At 38.0% G+C, this 21838-nt stretch overlaps 1 protein-coding gene across 1 annotated transcript in view; it reads right to left on the bottom strand.

Moving 5' to 3' along the window:
• AKAP10 (A-kinase anchoring protein 10) overlaps positions 1 to 18564 on the bottom strand; it is a 76829-nt gene extending 58265 nt beyond the window's left edge. Inside the window, exons 1-4 of the mRNA XM_033090049.1 lie at positions 18306 to 18564; positions 6659 to 6706; positions 4230 to 4412; positions 1423 to 1980 (exon numbers count right to left, since the gene is read on the bottom strand). Coding sequence (XP_032945940.1) covers positions 1423 to 1980; positions 4230 to 4412; positions 6659 to 6706; positions 18306 to 18393 — 877 coding nt within the window. The 5' untranslated portion in view covers positions 18394 to 18564. The remainder of the gene's footprint in view (positions 1 to 1422; positions 1981 to 4229; positions 4413 to 6658; positions 6707 to 18305) is intronic.
• Between the last annotated feature and the right edge of the window lie 3274 nt (positions 18565 to 21838).

A 21838-nucleotide genomic window follows, 5' to 3' on the forward strand; every position in this document is an offset into this window, starting at 1 on the left:
AAAAACATGTTAAAAATATTGACTCAACAGAAGATTAGACCCATTTTTAGAGAGTACTAGAAGATGGAGCTGAAGAACTCACAACCAATCGGAAAAGGCTACATACTATATGATTTCAACTATATGATGTTCTGAAAATGGCAAAACTATGTAGACAGTGAAAAGATAGTGGTTGCCAGGAAATGGGGGGTAGAAAGAGATGAACAGGCAGAGCACAAAGGGTTTTTAGGGCACTGAAAATACTCTGTATGATATCATAATGACGGATGCATATTATTATTCATGTATTCAAATCTATAGAATGTACAACATCAAGAGTAAACCATAATGTAAACAGTGGACCTTGGGTGATTACGATGTAGGTTCATCAAATGTAACAAATATCCACTCTGGTGGGGGATGTTCATAATAGGAGAAGCCATGCGTGTGTGGGGGCAGGGGGTATGTGGGAAATCTGTACCTTCCCCACAATTTTGCTGTGAACCTTAAACTGTGCTAAATAATAATAATAATAATAATAATAATAATAATGTCTTAACAGAAAAAAACAAAGAAAAAAGCTAACAAAATTCAAGAAGGATCATAACACCAAGGTTGCTGGTTTGATTCCCACATGGGCCAGTGAGCTGCGCCCTCCACAACTAGACTGAAAACAACGATTTGACAAGGAGCTGATGCGTCTTGGAAAAACACACTGTTCCCCAATATAAAAAATTTTTTTAAATCCAAGAAGGAAGTCACCTACCCCTTTAAGAAACAAAGAACAGATAAGATGAAAGCGAAGAAAAACATGGAGGCTATCTAATCAGAATCCCAGGAGCTGATGATTGAAAAATAAGGCTGTGTAATTTCCAAACTAATAGAGAATAAAAAGAGGAAGGTGCTGTTGTAGAAATGCCTGGGCTGTAATTCTAGCTCCCCACTTATTGTATCATCTAGGGGAAGTTACTTAACTATTAAATGAAATTCTACTTGTAACTAGTAAATGAAATCTAAGTATAGCATTTGTCACAGAACTCAATAAATGTCACCTATTGGCAATTAACAAATAAATTTACCTGCAAAGTACAGTAATAAAAATTGTAATTAAATTAAGAGAGACAGAATGGATTAAGCCTATCTGGATAATGGTTTGATTTCAAAATCTGTAAAGAAAAAAACAGGATGGCAGTTGACCCCTCTTCATTTGTTAATTCTGCTAACATTCTTCTTAGAGGATCCAATCACTACAGATAACCATTCTGTTCCTTTTTCATACACTAATCCTACTCCAGGGTACTCTACAAACCCTCCCAAACTTGCAAGCGGAGAAAAAATTATTCCAATTCTTTTATTCCTCAAGTTCCACTTCGTAAACTGATTTAAAAAAAAAAAAAAAAAAAAAGCATGATAAAGAGAGAGAGAAGGAAATCACATACTTACTTTTCATTAGCTTTCCTGATAATTCCTTTAGTGGAGAAGAGGGGCTATTTCTACTGGCTACTGTAAGTCTGGAGGAGGATTCTTGGGTTTCCATGGAAACTTGAAGAGTTCCTCTTCTGGCCATTTCCAGATGAAGAGAATGGGCACTGTCACATTCCTGGGAAAGCAGCAAGTGATTCTGAGTGTTGCTAGTTCTATTATTCAGGTCAATTCCTTCTGGTTGAGTCATAAGCAATTGGACTGAGCTAGAATCCTCTAATCTCTTGTCAAGAGACTCAGTTACAAAAGATGCTGTAGTTTCTTGCTTTTTTGATGGAGAGACAGGCTCAGCCAATGAGCTTTGCTTCACTGTGTTCAGACTGTGTGCTCTTATTCGGGACCAAGTTGTAGAGTAAAAACTTTCAGCTTCTAACCAAAATTTAACCAAATGCTCCATTCTCCGAAGTTCCATGAATTGAATGAAATAAGGGAGGACAACAGTGTCATGCAAGACCTGTTCCAGGGTTTTTGAAAGACTTGATTTGGTCTCTTGAGTCTGGTAGCCCAGACATGATCTTCCTAAAAGAAGCAAAACAATTAGTAGTCCGTAACAAATAGTTTAAGATTAACAGATTAGTCAGTCACCGTAGCATCACTGGTATCAGAGTTACTAAGTAAAGTTTACCTCCTAGCAATTTAAATGAATAAAGAACTAGACATACTATGGTTTTGGTTCTAAACAAGCAAAGAAACAACTATCCAAAATATTTAAATTCTTAAAAAGCTCTGTTACTCAAATAATTCTTATATTTCTTTTAATGGCAATTCAGACCATGTAAAATCTTTTTAAAAATCTTGATACAAGTCCCAAAGAAAGAAAAAAGCCAATAAAAACATGAAAAATATTCAACTTCGATAAAAATCCCAGAAAAACAAATTAATACAAAGTAACATTTTGCCTGTCAAATTGGAAGATATTTTTTCAAAACTAACAAGCACAGCGAAACAGGAAATACTCTCACCCATTGGTGACGAGAAAGTAAACCGGCAAAACATTTTTGGAGAATTTAGTGACAGCAAACTTTAGCAATCTGCATGATTTTCAACCCAGTAACTCTACTTTTAAGGAACTTATGCTAAGGAACAATTGTGGATATGTGGATATAGCTAGAAAGAGGTTAGGAACTCAGCATTATTTAAAGAGAAGCTCTGGGATTTTTATCTTGAAAAATTAAACTTAAAACAATAAAAATAAGTTTATTTTACATTTAACTAAATTTAAGTCATAATTATAACCATAGCTACTAGAATAAACAAAAAATCAAAAAATGTTTTACTTTCACAGGATGACAAAAAGAGGTTCATTTTCATGAAATTAACTGATGGCTTCAATTTTTCAAAAGCGCTTTTCTTAATCCTTTGATAGTGAAAACTTTTCTTTTGAAGGACTTCAAATGTCATCATTCTTGCTGACTATCTTATTGTCAATGTTAACTAGTCCATTTCTGTAGACATCAGTTTCATGAACTTCAGGACATCCTGATCCGCCGAAAGACTTCCAATTTTTTAAATTAAACTTTTAATTTTGAGATAATAGATTCACATGCAATTTTAAGAAATCTCCAGCATTTTTCTTTGGGGGCAGAGGGGTGGTGGTTATTATAACACAACAGGGATCCTCCTACTCTGTCACCTTCTTTTTTCACTTTTTATCTTAGACATTTCTCCATGTCTTCTTCAAACTTTTAAATGGTTACACAGTCTTCTATAGTAAGGGTATATCACAATTTGACTACTTTTCTGTTAATGGGTATCTATATGTTGTTCCTAATTTTTTCTTATCACAAACAATACTGCAATGAATAGCCTTATACATACTTGTATATACCGTGTTTCCCCAAAAACAAGACCAGGGCTTATATTAATTTTTGCTCCAAAAGACGCATTAGGGCTTATGTTCAGGGGATGTCATCCTGAAAAATCATGCTAGGGCTTATTTTCCGGTTAGGTCTTATTTTCGGGGAAATACGGTACATCTTTATACATATATGTGAGTGAATCTGAGGGCTATATATTTACCTATATCTCATATATATTATATATATATATCTCATAGGAGATATAGGAAAATATATATATATTTCTCATAGGAAAATATATATATATATATATATATTTTTTTTTTTTTTAATTTTTATTGGGGAATATTGGGGAACAGTGTGCTTCTCCAGGGCCCATCAGCTCCAGGTCGTTGTCCTTAATCTAGTTGTGGAGGGCACAGCTCACTGGCCCATGCGGGAATTGAACTGGCAACCCTGTTGTTCAGAGCTCATGCTCTAACCAACTGAGCTACCCAGCCGCCCCTATCTTATATATTTTGATAAATACTTCCAAACTGCTTTCTAAAAAATCTTCACCAATTTACACTTCACTAAAAAGGAGTGGCTGTTTCTCTGCATCTACATTAACATTCAGATTATCAAACTTTAAATATTTGCTTATGTGCTGCGGAAACATTAACTCATTATTTTAACTTGCATTTCCCTGAGAGTATGAGTGAAAAAAGGCATCCTCTTCATACATTAATGGCCAAATGTATTTCGTCTTCTGGAAATGGCTGATTTTCCTACTGGGCATGTTTTATATTTGGTACTTATAGGAACACAACCTGGTGTCATACATTACACTTATACCTGTTATTTTAATTTACATACATTTTTTCAAAGCCCCTTCCAATTATACAGTTCAGTATTCTCTGGCAGAAGTTTCACATATTATATTCAACTCCTTCCACCTACTGTGAGTTAACAAAAAGGACTGTCACTTACCCAAGTCACCAAAATGAGCGGCCTCCATGTGGCTTGGCTGCTTCTTAAGTGTTGCTGTCCTGCTACTTGAAAAGGAGTCCATGTTGGCAGAAATGGCATTAATTGCAACATGACTTGGTCCTGCGGCCTCCAGCAAGGCATGATTTTTAGTGCTTTTTTGTGGGGAATGTACGGATATTGAGGCTATAATTTTTCAAAAAATTGGTAAAAATTAAACAAAATTTGATAATCTAAAACTGTCTCAAAAGAGGGCTTTAAGAGAATTTTAAAATTAAGTTTTGTAACACCTTAAGTAAGTCTCTTAAGTAGGCACACTCAACAAAAAAGATTTAAGGGAAAGGTAAATTAATCAAGCAGCAGAAAAGTGGAAAGAAATGCCCTATTATTATTTATAACTCTCAAAATACTATGCCAAAAATGGAACTTAAAAGAGAGATCTTTCTTTGAGAAGTTCTATTGAAGATAGGCAGATCCAAAGGCAGGAAACATTCTGAAATATGGACCCTTTTCAATTCCTTAATCCTTGCTTTCCCAAGGAACTAAACTAAAATTGCAGAATAAAAGCTTAAGGGGGAAAACTTTAGAAAAATACTCTTCAGAATACTTATTTTACTTTTTAATTGAGTAACAAAATTTCTTCCATCTAACAAAAAACATTTTAATCAAAGTTCAAGCTTCTTAAACATAAAGCACTCTTAAAAATTCACAAAATACATTTTCTTTAGTTACCTGAAGAAATATATCATCCTTTTGACTTCAGAATAAAGAGTTACCAATGTGTTAATAGGAAATAGTCAACTCAATGCTACAGTATTGTCAAAGTAACCCTATGAAACTTGTCAGTACAGCTTAATTAAAATTCTACCTATCCTATTTATTCCACACAAACATCAAAGACTCTTATTACATTTTTGAAGAAGTTTTGGTTTAGTACATTGCTGTAGCAAGAAGAATGGAAATGATACAGGTCACTTAGCATTCCACACCCTCAAGACACTCTCAGATAACTAAACTTGAACCTACTAATACCACTTATTTTATTGAGCAGTCAACAGAGAAGTGCTCTCAATCTTAGTAAATAGTTTCCAGACAGAATCTGAGTAATAGTTGGCAATATTTCTTATAAAGAATACATAGTACCGTAATTCAATCTATTACCCCTGGAGATAGGTTTATAGACCAAAGCAGATAAGAACGTGAATGTCCATACCTGTTTTCTAGGTATCTACCTGTATTTATCAGACATTCAACAAGAGTTGGGAGAGCTATGCAATGAAGCTATCTTCAAACAATGTTTTCAATTAAGTCAGTGAGTGAGTGCCAAGTATGGATTATTTATTGTCATAGAGTACAAGCATGGAATTATTTTAGGCTGGTACAAATTTAGAAGTTAGATAGGCCAATCTTCTCATTCTACAAATGGAGAATCTGAAGAAAGTTAATGACTTTCCAAGGTCATACTGTTAGTGTAGAAGACTGGTGTGCGTGAGGCATCAAAAGTCCCTTATTTCTTCTATAATCAGATCTAGTCTTCCCAAGCCTCTGCTTGCTAAGGGTTTTTAGCCTTTATCAGTGCCACTCAAATTTTGCCTAAAGAAGGCACTATGAACTAACATGGAATCCAGCTGGCTTTAAATGATCAGAAATAAGCAGAAAATAATCTTACAAAGCTCTTAACAAGTTACAATTAGTCTCTCTCTAGCAATTTGAAGATAAAAAGTTAATACTCAATGCTAGTTATACAACATACAAACATTTGAAATAAAAATCTAAATAAGTAGTAATAGATTTCATGTAAATAAATTACATTTATGAAATTTATAAGTAATGGCTATGGAAATAATTTCCATTATAATTTTCCCATTCCAATCTTTGTACATTGACAAAATGAAATCAGTGAAAATTACAACAGAGATTATAATCTAAGCATGTCTTATAAATAAAGACAATATATTGATTCCAATAAAGTACTCTGAATAAATTTTAAGTTAAGGCCATTCATCCAAAGTATTAACGTGAAAACTGTAATCATCCATACTTCTGGATAAACAACAGAAAACCAAGCCTTACAAGTGACACTACTTTCATTCAGCTGTCAGACTGCTCAGCTAAAAGTACTTTTTACCTTTGTTGTTTTAAAATAAAGTCAACTAACCACTTTTTGGGGAACAATCAAATGTGTGATTAATAGGGAGAGCACTGGTTCACTGTAATTACTAGGACAGCCAGCAAATGCTTAGCAAAAGCCTATTATATAAGCTAGGTGTTGAAGAGTGTATAAGTTAAACAGGGAAATAAGTCACAATCATAAATAATTCTAAAGGAAGGCAGAAGTGATTAATGGCAAAAGAAAGAAGATAACAGGATTACAGAGCTCATAAATGCGAAGCACATTACTTTTTAATACAATGGAATGTTGCTGAACTCACCTTTAATGGACTTGACATCTGAGATCTTCTCTTGTTCTCTGCCTTTCACTAGAAGATAAAAGAGCGTCATGGCCAACTTTTAATCAGAAAGATACATTGTAAAAATTAGACAAGCTTTATTCTAACAGGTGAGTATTCAAAGTTCTATGCAATGGACTAACTGCCTGGTGGGGGAGGGGCCAGGGTAGGCAGTCATCAGAAGTTCCTCTAAGAAGTGACGTCTGAACAGCATTCAGTCAAGAGCACTGAGTGTGCTTATGGAGAAACAATGTCAGGACACCTGGGTTCAAATTCTAGCTCTGTCACTTATTAGCCATGTGATCCTAACAAGTTACTTCATTCCTTTGGGTCTCAATTTCCTTGATTTATAAAATTAGGTCAATAATAATAATACCTACCTTAGAGGGTTGTGGATGAAAAAATAAATACTTGTAAAAGGCTTAGAGGAGTAACTAGCACACAGTAAATTTAGGATGTTAACTAAACTAATATTATTAGCTGGTGCCACCCACTGCAAGATGCATCCTGAAGAAAAAGAATTCTGTTTATCATATCTTATTTCTTATATATGGCAACCGTCACAGCATCAAATACAAACATTCTAAACTAACATTCTAAACTTCTAATACTCAAGATTTAACAACTTGCCTCCTAAAAAATTATACAATCTCTCCTCCATTACACAAAACAGTAGAAATTCCACTGCAGGGACGCTAACAATATAATATCCAAGAAAGGAAGGTGCATGGCAGGATAAGCCAAGTGTGAACTGCTACAGGATCTAACATAAGACTATTTTTAACCCTCTTTACTTTTTTTGTTTTTCAACATTAAATTTTCTTTAACCTCATCATGAAAAGCCTATCAAAATAAGAAATCCCAAATGTGACCATTTCTACTTGTGTTCTCAAACATTAAAGGCTAGTAGCAGGAAATAACTAGCTCTCATATTTTCTGATAAATCAATCAATCCATCAACGCAAATTTGAGTGCCTAGTATGATGTATCAGATATTCCCCTGGCTCAGAAAAGATAGTCCTGCCTTCAAGAAGTCAATATGCACGCATGTGGAGACAAATACGGACAAAAATCAGTAAGGTCATTCCAGGCACTAATCACTGCTGTCAGGAAGATAAAAGAAGGAAATGTGGTAGGTGACAGGGTTTTTGCAGCCCTCTCAGCAGCATCCGCCAACAGACTACATCTTCTGCTTGAAACATGAATTTGTCTTGGCTTCCACGACACTCTATTCTCCGGGTTTTTTAGCTACTCTTTAGTTTATTCCCTTACTGACTGACTTTTCCTTTGCCCACTGGGGAGTTTCTCTGGGAAAGGATTTGGATCCCTTTTCTTTTCACTATATATAAATATATATTTCCTGGATAATCTCATCCAATCTTAAGGCTTTCAATACCATAGCTATGCAACAACTGCTAAATTTATCTCTAGACTAAATACTTTTTGATCTTAAATTCAGATAACCACCTACCTGAAAACTTCCATAATTCTATTTGTCCAAAGTGAAACATACTATCTTTTCCCAAACCTGTTTCTACTAGATTGTGATCTCTCATGAATGACACCCTAGTTTCTCAGGCCAAAAATCTGGGAGTTACCCATAACACTGTCTCTTCCTTACCTCCCACACCCAGACCACTTCTAAGATCAACGGATTCTACCACCAAAATACCTTCACAGTTCCACTTTGCCACACTCGATGCATTCTCATCTTACCAATCGGACCACCTATTCAATATTTCAAACATAAAAGTATACACACAACCCAACTTTACCAAATATTGGCATTTTGCCTTTTCCCCCTAAATATTGTACACTACCTGATCCCAGTGCTCTTCTTCCCTTCTCAGAGACAAATACTACTCTAAATTAGATGTGTTTACTACCATGAATGTTTTAGGCTCTTACTGAATATGAACGTACTAAAAAAAGTAAAACATGGTATTATTCTGCATATCTTTAAAAATTACATAAATGACACAGGCATATTCATTTAATTGCACTGTGCTTTATTGCACTTTGCAGAGAATGCACTTTTTTTTTTTTTTTACAAATTGAAGATCTGTGGTGACCCTGCACCCAGCCAAGTCGATAGGCAGCCTTTTTCCAAAAGCTTTTACTCACTTTGTGTCTGTGTCACATTTTGGTAATTCTAGTAATATTTCAAACGTTTTCGTTAATATATTTGCTGTGGTGATTAGTGATCTTTGATGTTACTATAGTAATTATTTTTGGACGCCATGAATAGCTCCCATGTAAGATGATGAACTTGATAAACACTGTATGTTCTGACTGCTCCCCCGACCACTCACTCCCATCTCTCTCTCTCTCTCCTCAGGGCTCCCTACTCCAACAACATTGAAATTAGGTCAAATAACAACCCTACAATGGTCTCTAAGTGTTCAAGAAAAAGGAAGAGTTGCAGGTCTCTCATTTTAAATCCAAAGCTAAATATGGTTAAGCTTAGTAAGGAAGGTGTGTTGAAAGTCAAGACAGGCTGAAAACTAGGTCTCTTGTGCCAAACAGTAAGCCAAGTTGTGAAGGCAAAGGAAAAGTTCTTGAAGGGAATTAAAAGTGCTACTCCAATGAACACGAGTGATAAGAAAATAAAAGTTTTATTGCTGACATGGAGAAAGTTTTAGTAGTCTGAAGATCAAACCAGCCACAACATTCCTTTAAGCCACAGCCTAATCCAGAACAAGGCCCTACTCTCTTCAATTCTATGAAGACTGAGAGTAGCTGAAAGGCTAGTAGCAGGAAATAACTAGCTCTCATCATATCCAATAAATCAATCCATCAACACATGTTTGAGTGACTACCGCGTTTCCCCGAAAATAAGACCTAGCCGGACCATCAGCTCTAATGCGTCTTTTGGAGCAAAAATTAATATAAGACCCGGTATATATTACATTATATTATGTTATCTTATATTATATTATATTGATTATGTTATAAAGACCGGGTCTTATATTAATTTTTGCTCCAAAAGACGCATTAGAGCTGATGGTCTGGCTAGGTCTTATTTTCGGGGAAACGCGGTAGTCTGTACCAGATACTCTCCTGAGGGAAGTGAGGAAGCTGCAGAAGAAAAGTTGGAAGCTAGCAGAGGTTGGTTCATGATGTTTAAGGAAAGAAGGCGTCTCCATAACATAAAAGTCCAAGTGAAGCAGCAAGTGCTGATGGAGAAGCTGCAGCAAGTTATCCAGGAGATCTAGTGCCTGGCTTCAAAGCTTCAAAGGACAGGATGACTCTCTTGTTAGGGGCTAATGCAGCTGGTAACTTTAAGTTGACGCCAATGCTCATTTATCATTCCAAAAATCCTAGGGTCCTTAAGAATTATGCTAAATCGACTTTCCTGTGTTCTATAAATGGAACAAAGCCTGGATGAAAGCACATCTGTTTACAACATGGTTTACTGATTTTTTTAAGCCCACTGTTGAGATCTATTGTTTAGAAAGAGTCCTTTCAAAATATTACTGCTCAGTGACAATGTACTTGGTCACCCAAGAGCTCTGATGGAGATGTACGAGATTAATGTTGTTTTCATGCCTAATACAACATCCATTCTGTAGCCCATGGATCAAGGGGTAGTTTGAACTTTCAAGTCTTATTATTTAAGAAATACATTTCGTAAGGCTATAGCTGCCACGGGTAGTGATTTCACTGATGATGTAGGCAAAGTATATTGAAAACCTCTGGAAATGATTGACCATTTCACATGCCATTAAGAACATTTGTGATTCGATTCATGGGAAGAGGTCAAAATATCAACATTAACAGTAGTTTGGAAGAAGTTGATTCCAACCCTCATGGATGACTTTGAGGGGTTCAAGACTTCAGTGGAGGAAGTAACAGTAGATATGTTGGAAACAGCAAGAGAACTAGAAGTGGAGCCTGAAGATGTGACTCAATTGAGGCAATCTCATGATAAAATTTTAACAAATCAGGACTTGCTGCTTATGGATGAGCAAAAATAGTGGTTTCTTGAGATGGAATCTACCCTTGGTAAAGATGTTGTGAAGACTGCTGAAATGACAACAAAGGACTTAAAACATTACATAAACTCAGTTGATATAGCAGCAGCAGGGTTTGAGAGGATTGACTCCATTTTTAAAGAAGTTTTACTGTAGGTAAAATTCTATCAAACAGCACTGCATGCTACTGAGAAATTGTTCATGAAAAGAAGAGTCAATTGATGTGGCAAACTTCACTGTTGTCATATATTAAGAAATTGCCACCTCAACCTTCAGCAGCCATCATCATGAAGGAAAGACTCTCCACCCTCAAAAAGATTGACTCACTCAGATGATAAGATACCATTTTTTTTAGCAATAAAGTATTTTTAAATTAAGATATGTACACTGTTTTTTTAGATATAATGCTATTGCACATATCATAGACTACTGTATAGTGTAAACATAACTTACATGCACAGGGAAACCAAAAAATTCGTGTCACTTGCTTTATTATGATATTCGCTTTATTGTGGTGGTCTGGAACCTGACCCACTATATCTCTGAGGTATGCCTGCATTTTTCTATACAAACGTGACATTTGTCTTCATTCAATAATTCAACATTTGTCTATATTGATACAATTCTAGTTTTCACGTAGCTCTAGTGAAATTTAGCTGCTTAATTCCTTTAAATAAATCTATTTTATCCATTTCCCCGTTAATTAACATTTAGGTTTTATTTTCTAGTTTCCACTATCACAAACATTGATGTGCTGAACATTCTAGCACATGTCTTCCTATGTAAGGGTAAGACTTTCTCTAGGATAAGTACATAGGAATGGAACTGGTAGGTAAGAAACTATGTGCATTTTTTAATGAAAGTAGCTGTATCAATTTACACTACTAACACCATGCTTCATATTCTCATCCTTGGTATTTTAAATTTTTGCCAACTTAATAGTTTCAAATGGTATTTGATGGCATTTTTAATTCATTTTCTTGCTTTCCTTTGGCATGATATCCTTTCATGTTTATTGGCTATTAGGTGTTCTCTTTTATGGACTGCCTATTCACGTTCTTTGTCTCTTACTTATTAATTATAGAAATTCCGTACATATTCTGGATACTAACCCTTTGTTGTTTATGTTGCAAATACCTTAGGCATGTTTCATTGTATGAAAGTTTTTAATTTTAATGTAGTCAAATTTACATCATGAGGATTGTATTTTCCTATGTCTTATTTTTAAAATATGCTTTCCTACCCCCAAATCAAATTTTCCCCCTATATTTTCTTCTGTATGGTTTCAAATTTTGCTTTTTCAAATGTTCGCTCTTATCTACCAGGAATGTATTTCTGGTATCAGCTACAACTCATGGGCCAAATCCATTCCACCACCAGTTTTTTATAAATAAAGTTTTATTTTAGCACAGTCATGTCCATTTGTTTACATGCTGTCAATGGCTACAAGAATAGAGAGTGACACAGAAACCACATGGCTTGCAGAGCCTAAAATATTTACTATGTGGCCTTTTACATAAAACGTTTGTTGAACCCTGAATGTATATGATAGGAGGTAGGAAATTCTAATTAATTATTATTTATTTATTTTTTTGGCCAGAGGAATAACAAGCATCACTCATTGATTAGTCCAAACTTTCCCAAGTGAATAAGAACTCTTTATATACCAAGTTCCCATACTTACCTAATCTGTTTCTGAGCATTCAAGTCTACTGTCTTAATTACTTAACTATATAATAAGCCTCTGGCAAGGCCAAGTCCTCTACCTTACTCTTTTTCAAAAATACCTTCCATATTAACTATAGGATCAACTTGTCCTGATCCTAACCCTCCATGAGAATTTCTTTTTAAACAGCATTGATTTAATGATTAATTTGGGAGAGTTCCCAACTTTCTGGTATTGAATCTTTTTATCTATGAATATAGTATACCTCCCCATTTATTTGGGTCTCCTTTTATGTCCAATTATGTTTTGTAAATTCCATAAAGATTTCACATCTTTTGTTTTAATTGGCACACAAGGATACAATTAAGTTTTAAATACTTATATATAAATGCATGTTTTTAAAAACCTAGCCAAACTCTTTCATGAGTTCTAATGGTATATGTGTAAATTTTCTTGAATTTTTTATGTATTCAATCATATTACCTGAAAATAATGACTCCTTTGTTCCCTTTCCCTCACAAAGCTTAACTTTTTCTTGTTTTTTTTGTGTGTGTGTATGCACTACTATAGACCACATTAGCTTTCTTTTTGTTTGTATGTGTGTATATCTCTGATATATTTTCCATCTTTTTCTTTTAACCTTCCCACTATCTTTTCTATATTTAAGAGGTACTTAGCAGGGATCCAATCTGAAGATCCCCATCTTTTTACTGTCTGGGTTAATCCATTTCCGTTTATTGTGATTACTGATTCTTATTTCTAAAACAGAGTATTCTTAAAACTCTGACTTTGAACTTGCGGATTTCTCCTGGTAATTCTGTGTATTTTGCTTTATATTTTTTGAGACTGATATTAGGTGCAAATTAGTTCAGAATTTTATCTTCCTAGTACCCTGTTCATTTTATCATTTTATCATAATACAAAAAAAAACAAAAAACAGTGACCTTTTTGCCCTAATAACGTTTTATGCTTTAAAGTATTTCATGTGCCACACAAGCTTTCTTCTGGTTAACATCTGCCTGGTATATCTACCCATTTATTTTCAATGTCTTTATTCCTTATGTTTCAGTTGTGTCACTGGCAAATAGCTTACGGATGGATTCTGGTTAATCATCCAACCTGAGTCTTTATCTTTTAGCTATATGGACTTTTACTAGATTTTTAGCCATATTTTAGTCTATTTACACTTATTGTGATTATTGATCTATTTAGGTTTATTTCTGCTACCTTATTTTGTAGTACTACGCTTTTTCTTGTTTGTATATTTCTTTTTATTATGAAACATTCAAAACGTAAAGACCAGACCTTAATATGAGGAACATTCAGGGTTGCCAAATCTTAACATTGTCATATTTGCTTCAGAAAAATTTTTGAAAGAAATGAAACACTGTAGGTGCAACTGAAATATCTCCGTTTTCATTACCCCTTTCCCTAGAGAAACAATTGTATGCATTGAATGTTTATTGTTTCCATCACATATTTAACATATTTATGTATATATGAACAATATATAGCATTATTTGAGGTTTTTAAACTTTATACAAGTAGCTGTACCAACTGACATTTCCAGCAGCAGTGTGTCCTAACCAATTTTGGTACAGTCAAATCCCAACTCCACGGGTCTTCTCAAGAACCTCACTCCTGCAACAGGAGTTCTCTTTCTTCTGTATCATTTTCTCTCTCTCTAGATCATTCCAATCAATATAAAAACATGCTCTAGCATCTTTTATTTTAAAAAACAAAACAAACCACACCTTAACCAAATAGCCCCTTCCAGCTGTTGCCCTCTTTTTGTTACTTGTCACTGCAAAGTTTCTTATAAAAGGTGTTTTTAGTTACTCTATTTTCACTTCACATTCTCCCCTCAGTTCATTCCACTGACACTACTCTTATAATAAAAGTCGTCAGTTACTTCCACATTATCAAATTGAGTCGCTATTTCTATTTATCTTGACCTTGCAGGTGACATTCAATACAATACTCTATCCTTTTTGAAATATTATCTTCTTTTAACTTCCATAACATTGCACTCCTGTATCAGTGACATTTTATTTTCAATTCTCCTTTGCCAATGGCTCATGTTCCTCAGCTTAACTTCTAAAGGCTGAATTGACCTCAGAGCTCTCTCCTAGGCTCCCTTCTTATCTATAGTATGGCAGAAAATGCTACCTAGCCACTGAACTCATTCTCCCCTTATTTGCTGTAGCCTGGCACATAACTGGACTAGCTACTCTACATTTCCCAGAAGGCTTTGCAATTAGTTATGACCATATGACAAGGCTCTCACCAACAGAATGTGAATAGCAATGGCATATGCCACTTTGTGGCCAAAGCTTCTCTTTCCTTCATACTTTTTTTTCCCATACCATGGGTCAGTGGACTGAGGACAGACAGAAGAGGCTATGACCTGGCTTTCATATAACAGACCATAACCTAAGGGAAAGAGGAATAACAAGATGGGAGGAAAATGATCCCTGAATGACCAGGAAGCAAAACACACATTTCTCTCTTACACAGGAGAAATCTTATTTAAATCATTACAGTTTAGTGTCTCTTTTTATGGTAGCTTAGCCTTTCAACCTAATTCATATATGTACTCCCTAGGTGATCTCATCTAGTCCCATGTCTTTAATCATCATTTACGCAAAGTATTTCTAAATCCAGATCCAGGTCTCAAGTTCTGACCTCCTTCCAGAACTACAGACTTACACATTCAACTGCCTCCTTGACATATCCACATGGATGTCTAAGAGTTATCGCAAACTCCCAACTGCCGAAAGAGAATTCCTGATTCCCCAAGCTCTAAGCCTAAAGCTTTCCCAGTTTTTCTTCCCTCTAATCGCTTATTCAAGTCATGCTATCCCATCCCCCATTTCTCTCAGTAAGTTCCAGCCTTCTTTCTGTTCCTTGAATACACGGAGCTCATTTCTGCCTCAGCACATTTATTTGTACTATCAGTTCTCTGGCTAGAATGCAGTTCCTCTATCTTTACAATGCTGGCTCTCTCTTCTTATTCAGTCTCAGTTAAATACCATCTTCTCAGACAAGCCATCCACTGGACACAAATTGTAATCTAGTGATCTGCTCCCACATCACTGTTTAAATTCCCTACACAGCACTTATTACTAGCTGATATTTCTCTTATTTTTATTCATTTATTCAACAAATATTTACTTAATTCCTAATTATATCTCTGACCTAAACGTAGATACAACCATGAACAAAAGTCGGCTTCCATACTAATAAAATATACAGTAAAGCAGATGATGGTAAATGCTACAAATAACAAAAATGTGGGGCCAGGGGATGGGAGTGCAGGGGCCAGGGACTGCAGTCTTAAGTAGGATGGTCAAAGAAAGCTTCACTAAGATGCCAAATGATCAAAAACCTAAAAGAGATGAAGCAAAATAGGTGGGGATGTGTTGGAATAGGTTTCCAGGAAAAGAGAACAAGCGCAAAGGCACTGAAGTGGGAACACACTTAATAAGGAGGGCAACAGAAATAGACGAGTGATGGAGGAGAGGAAGTGATGAACATAGAGAGGAAATGAGACCTAGATTATGGAGGGCCATGCATAAGAAGCCATGAGAGGAATCTGAACAAAGGTATTTTGAAAATATACCATAGGGATCAAGGATGAAATAAGAGAAACCAAATTTAAGGCTATAGCAAAATAATGCTCTCCTTGATTTTCATAAAACCAGCTTCCTCTTGACACTTAAGCTGAGACTGGAATGACATCCTCTGAGAGGACTTCCTTAAGCACCCAATCTAAATAGAGATGACAGCACAGACCAGGGTGTTAAGGTCAGGGATGGTGAGAAGTGTCTGGATTTGGGTATGTCTGGGGTAGACCTAACAGATTTGCTAATGGAGCAGATACAGAGTAGAAATGAAAGAGAGGTTCAAGAATGTACTAAAGTTTTAGCCTGAGCAATTAAAAGACCAGAAATGCAATTTATTGAAATGAGAAAAACTGAGGAACAGGTTTAGGAGAACTAAATCAGGAGTTAAGTTTTAGATAAAATAAATTAAAAATTTATCTACTAGTCTATTATATCTATTAATAGGTATAACTATCTAGTAACCGTCTATTTATTAGATATCTACTAGGTACAGGTATAAAGTGGACCAACAATTAGAAATATCAGTCTGGATTCAGGGGAGACAATCCAAGCCGGAGATGTGAATTTGGGAGTCATCAGCATATAGGTGGTATTTTTTAAATGGTATTTAAAGACTGGATGGGATCCCTAAATAAAGCTGGATGGGACCCCCAGCGTCTACTCTTGCCACACCTAGTCTCCAAAAAACATCTAGAATGAGCTTTTAAAAACATAAAGATCAAATCACTTCTCTTTAAACATTTAAAAATAGTACTGTCTCTGCACTTGGAATAAAACCTAGCGATAGCCTATAAACCTCTGAATCATCTGCTCCTCATCTACCTCTCTAAGCCTGAGTCACGTGGCCTTCTTTTCTCTCTCGAAAGGTACCAAATTCTTTCTTGTGTCCCAACCTTTGAACATGTTCTTCTATGTCTAGAATGCTTTTCCCTGGCCTCTACATGTTATTACCTCCTGCTGATCCCTCAGCTCTAAGTTTCAAGGTCACCTGCTGAGGCCTCTAACATTCAACCTAAATGTTTCTTCTGTCAAGATATCTCATTCATAACACTTTACTCAATTTGTAAATACAGAGAAGAGCCCAGACTGAGATTGACTTGTCTGTCTACTCTAGCAGACAATACTCCATGGGTGAAGGGAGTTTGTCTTGTTCAGTTTTCTGTACTAAGGATGTAGCACAGTGCCTGGCAAACAGAGGACATTCAAAAGTATTTGTTGAATAGAGACAACAGTCTATTCACAACATGTAATTTGTCTCATTATACATAGGATGCTTTCTTTTCCCCATTTAAAAGAAAAAGACAAAACACCTAACCACTTCAAAACTGTCAAATTAGAGTTATTGACTACACCAAGGTACCTTACTTCCTTGTACCACTTTACCAGTTTCATTCATTTCATTTCAGCATTGTTTCATTCATTCACCAAAGTTTGTATGTACTTAAAAGGAATTCTTTAACTCACAGTCAGAGTTGACTGTAGCCATTAGGAATCATCTAATTCTCAGTGGAGAGAGAGCAAAGTGGGTGTACTTTTCTATACAGTTAGCAGAGCTGTCATGTAAACCCAAGTCCCTGATTTAGTTTAGTGCTTTTTCTAAAACCAGTTTCTGTCTGGTACATTTTCTCTGAAGCAGCAAGAACTGATACAAGAACCACTATCATACCAGAAGACACTTGTTCACTTTGGATACGTATTTTTTAATGAAATGCACTAATCCAATACACACACACACACACACACACAATCAAGCTGCCTCTACTTAAAAACTGGGCAGCTATTATTGAAATTGAAAATCAGAAATATAAATAGCTTGTTTATAAAGTTAGCATTCCAGTAGATAGTAAACTTGCTAAGCCATCAACAGTCTTTTTCATTAGGGAACTTTCAGCAGCAAGTTATGTTATTTTAGGAAAAGCAGAACCCCCCTTCCCCTCAAAAAACAGAAACTGGAAAATAGCACTAGTTGAAGAAAATAATTTTCACGTGTTGATTTTAAACTAAAACCCTCAATATTCTAAAAAGTCAGAGACTTCCGCAACAAGGAACTAAAGCAATTTCCTTTTTCTGGATCCATAGTGTACACGTACACACGTACACACACACACACACACACACACACCCCAAAAGCGATTTTTTACGTAGACAGGAATTAACTTGTATACATTTCGGCAAACACTTTGGACCATGGGACAATTCCCCTCCGACCTCGCGCGAGGCCACCTTTCTCCCTCCCTGCAGAGTCCGAGAGCAGAGCGATGCAAGCAGGCGGCGTCACCCGGGAGGAAACTCTCGTAGGCCCGTGATCCCCACCGCCGCCCCAGAGGCCGGGCCAGACTCCCCGCCGGGGTCCCCTCTGCTACCTTTCCGCCGGAAGAAGGACATGGCGGGGCCCGGGTCGGGGCGGAGGGCGCGGGGGGACTGTCGCGGGGAGGGCCCGGCTCCCCTCATTCAGCAACCGGCCCGGACTTCCGGGGCCGCAGCGGCCGCCGCACTAGCCCGAAAAGAGACCCTTCTTCCGGGTGTGGGCCCCACCGCCTCCTCGAGATGCCCAGGCAGCTCCTGCCGCCATATTATCAACAAGCCGCCCGCCCGGAGTTCCGGTCCTTCCCCGCGCGAGGCTTCACGGGAGGCCGCGCCGCCGGCCCCGCCCCCTCTCCGCCTCCTCCCGTGGGCGCGGGGGCACGCGCGGGTGTCCGAGCCGCCGGCGTGCCCCCCCGCGTGTAGGCGGCCTGCTCCCCTTGCCCGTAACCCAGATGCCCTTAGTTTGCGGCTGCCCGGGGCCTCTGCTTTTTGGTGACTGGCGCTCGCCTTCGGTGGATCAGTTCACTTCCTGCAAGACTCACCCTCCTAGAGTGGGAGCCCCTAGAACTGGGATGGCGCGGCCCCTCAGGACCGGGCACCCGGCTGTGGGTACCGTTTAAAGCGTGCCCTTCTAAAAGGCCGGGCTAACACCGCCACACTCCGGCCTAGCCATTCCTTTCTCCGTTTGAGTTAGGCTAAAAGGCGCTGGCGGGCCAGAGCAGCTTCACCCTGCACCGCCTTCCCCTGCTCTCCCAGGGGAGCAGACCCCCGGCGCGTGGGTTCAAGGCGATCAGGGTCCCGCGATGGAGACCAGGTGGCATCACCTGCTTTATGCGGCTCCACTGGCTGCGTCGATCAGTGACCTCAGCAATAAAAAAGGTAGTGGACTTATTTTTAGAACGCAATCCCTGCGAATGCTCAGATTGGAAAAGGACATAAAAGCCTCGGCAGTATTTACCAGGCAAACTCCAGTGAATTATCCTTCGAACCTTGTCCAAATGACATTTTCCTGTGAATCTGATGACCGTCCTTTTACCCCTAAAGTAGAGCTAAACAAGCCTTCCCACTTTTAGTGCCCCTCACCACCCTGTGGGTGTGCTTAGCGACTGGGTAGTAATTGTAACCTTGAGCTCCGGCGGGAAAGTAAGATTGTAGCAACTCAGTATATGTTGACTGGGTTTTAAAACTTTGAAGTCAATCATGTGGTGAATGGGGAAACTGATCCAGAGAGAAGAGGCAACTTGTCCAAGATTATTCAGTGTGTCAGTGTTGAGACTATAACTGGAACTTGGGGTCTTTTCACCATATAATTAGAGGTAATAAATTTGTCTATTTTGGTTTGGGGCAAGGTAATCACAGTTGATCTTTATTGAAAGTTTACTATGCCCAAGTACTGTGCTAAACCCTCCAGATTAGTAATAGTCCTTGGAGTCAGTCTTGGTATGGGAAAAACTAGGCACAGAAAAATAACCTGCACAAGGTCACAAGCTAACTAAAGAGTGGGCCTCCAGAGCTCAAGGTCAAGCCTGTCCTTGCGTGAAGGGGAGTGTGTCCTGGCAGGAGCAAGAGAGACTGGCACAGGCTTTCCATGCCCCAGTGTATCCTCAACCTGACCTGGTACTGAGAATGGACGTCTGTCTGACTGTCTTCCAGGCCTCAGTAGAGGTCACAGAGGAGTGTGACTGGCGCCCCTGGGGGTCAGACAAGCTGCTAGAAACCAGCCTGTGCTCAGGAGGGACCACTCTGCTCTCTGTGACCAATAAAACCACGGATCATGCCCCCCCACCCACCCACCCACACGCACCCTGGAAATGGAGATTGGCTGAAGTCAAGGAGGAGCAGGGCTGGGGTGCAAAATGGCATTTCTCTGCTGGGTTAGTATAAGGGGAGAAGTGGTATCTAGCGTAAGCACAGGGCGTTTGTACACTTGGCAAGAAAGTACAGCATCCTTCTCTCATTCTCATTCTTTTCAGGAGTCTAATCCTTTGACAGCAGCTGTTCTATATTTGTTGACTGATTAATTTGTTGTGATGGAAGGGGGGAAGTGCAAGAAATCCCCTGAATATCTCTGGGATAGGAGCAGTGAACAAGGAATATGGGAGGAGCACTCTAGTCCCTCTATATTTCCCCAAAATCCTTCCTCATTCTCTCCAACGAAGTATAGAATCAATGTAAAAGCAATGTCCTACCCCTTCCATTGCAATTGCTGCTCTTGAGTCCCTCCTAGCAGAAATTCTGGAGCTGCCTTTATCCCCCCAGGCAGCTAAATACATCCCAGTCAGGTAATAATAGCCATAGTTATTTATTAAATACTTGTTATGTGCTCTCAATGTATTAAGTGCTCTATAATTACAATCTCACTTAATCCTTTACCTTCTTCTCAGGGTCTTCTGAAAGACCCTGAGAGATGGCTACCATCATTACCCCCAATTGTCAGAGGATGACCCTGAGGCTCAGAGTAATTGAGGCAGGATCACAAGGCTAGTAAGGGATAGAGACAGGGTTTCAATCACTGTCAGTCTGACTCAAAAGCTATTTGCTTATACCATTTCCTCCTGTCTACCCTCCACCTTCAGCTAATAGTCATTTATCCAGATAGACACCTATGTTCTAGCATGGGTGTTTATTTTTTGGGCAAGTATGAGATGAATGATATTTAGCAGTGCGGATGCCTTCTGAATCATCACTCATTAAAGTGTTTATATGCTTAAGGAAGCTTTAAGAGTATTGTCGGGGCCGGCCCAGTGGCTCAGGTGGTTGGAGCACCGTGCTCCTAATGCTCATGAGCAGCTGGAGGTTGGCGTGAGCTGCCACGGGCTGCTGTGTGCTGCCATGAGTGGCCGGCAGCCAGCGTGAGTGGCCGGCAGCGGCGAGAGCTGCCATGAGCTGCTGTGAGCGGCTGACCGACAACTGGCGACCAACTGCCTCAGCCAGGGGGAGCGCAAGGCTCATAATACCAGCATGGGCCAGGGAGCTGTGTCCTACACAACTAGACTGAGAAACAACAGCTTGAAGGTGTGGGGGGAGGGAGAGGGAGAAAAAAGAGTATTACATTTAATCTTTTGAAATTTGAGGATCCATATATGGATAAAGTTCAAATAAAACAATATAAAAATAAACAAGAATATTCCATTAACTTGAATACCTAGTTGTGGTAAACCAAAACTCTGTATTGCATTTCCAAATTAATTTGTTAGAGTCACTTTAATTGGCATGTAAAACAAAATAAATTTTTAACAGAAGGAGTTCCTTTAATTATGTTCCTTATTTTAAGGGAATCCTTACACTCTTTTTATACCGCTTGTATCAGTTACAACAAATCAGTGAGGTAAAATCAGCAAGTCAGTTATCACAAAGCCAGTAAATAAAATTAATCTCCTATGACAAACACTGTTTACAAATATAATGAACCGTGTTCTACAACAAACATTCAAACATAGTTTTCTATATCAACCATTCATAACCTCAAGGAACTATTCAAACAAATCTTTTGACATCATAAGAAAAGAAAGCTACTTGTCCCTTTTCAGAAAACTGAAAAAAAACCTCAGATTTATGACAAGAGCCAGAATACATACTTAAAATTCTCATC

Source organism: Rhinolophus ferrumequinum, chromosome 21, assembly GCF_004115265.2.
Source record: "Rhinolophus ferrumequinum isolate MPI-CBG mRhiFer1 chromosome 21, mRhiFer1_v1.p, whole genome shotgun sequence".
Lineage (NCBI taxonomy): Eukaryota > Metazoa > Chordata > Mammalia > Chiroptera > Rhinolophidae > Rhinolophus > Rhinolophus ferrumequinum.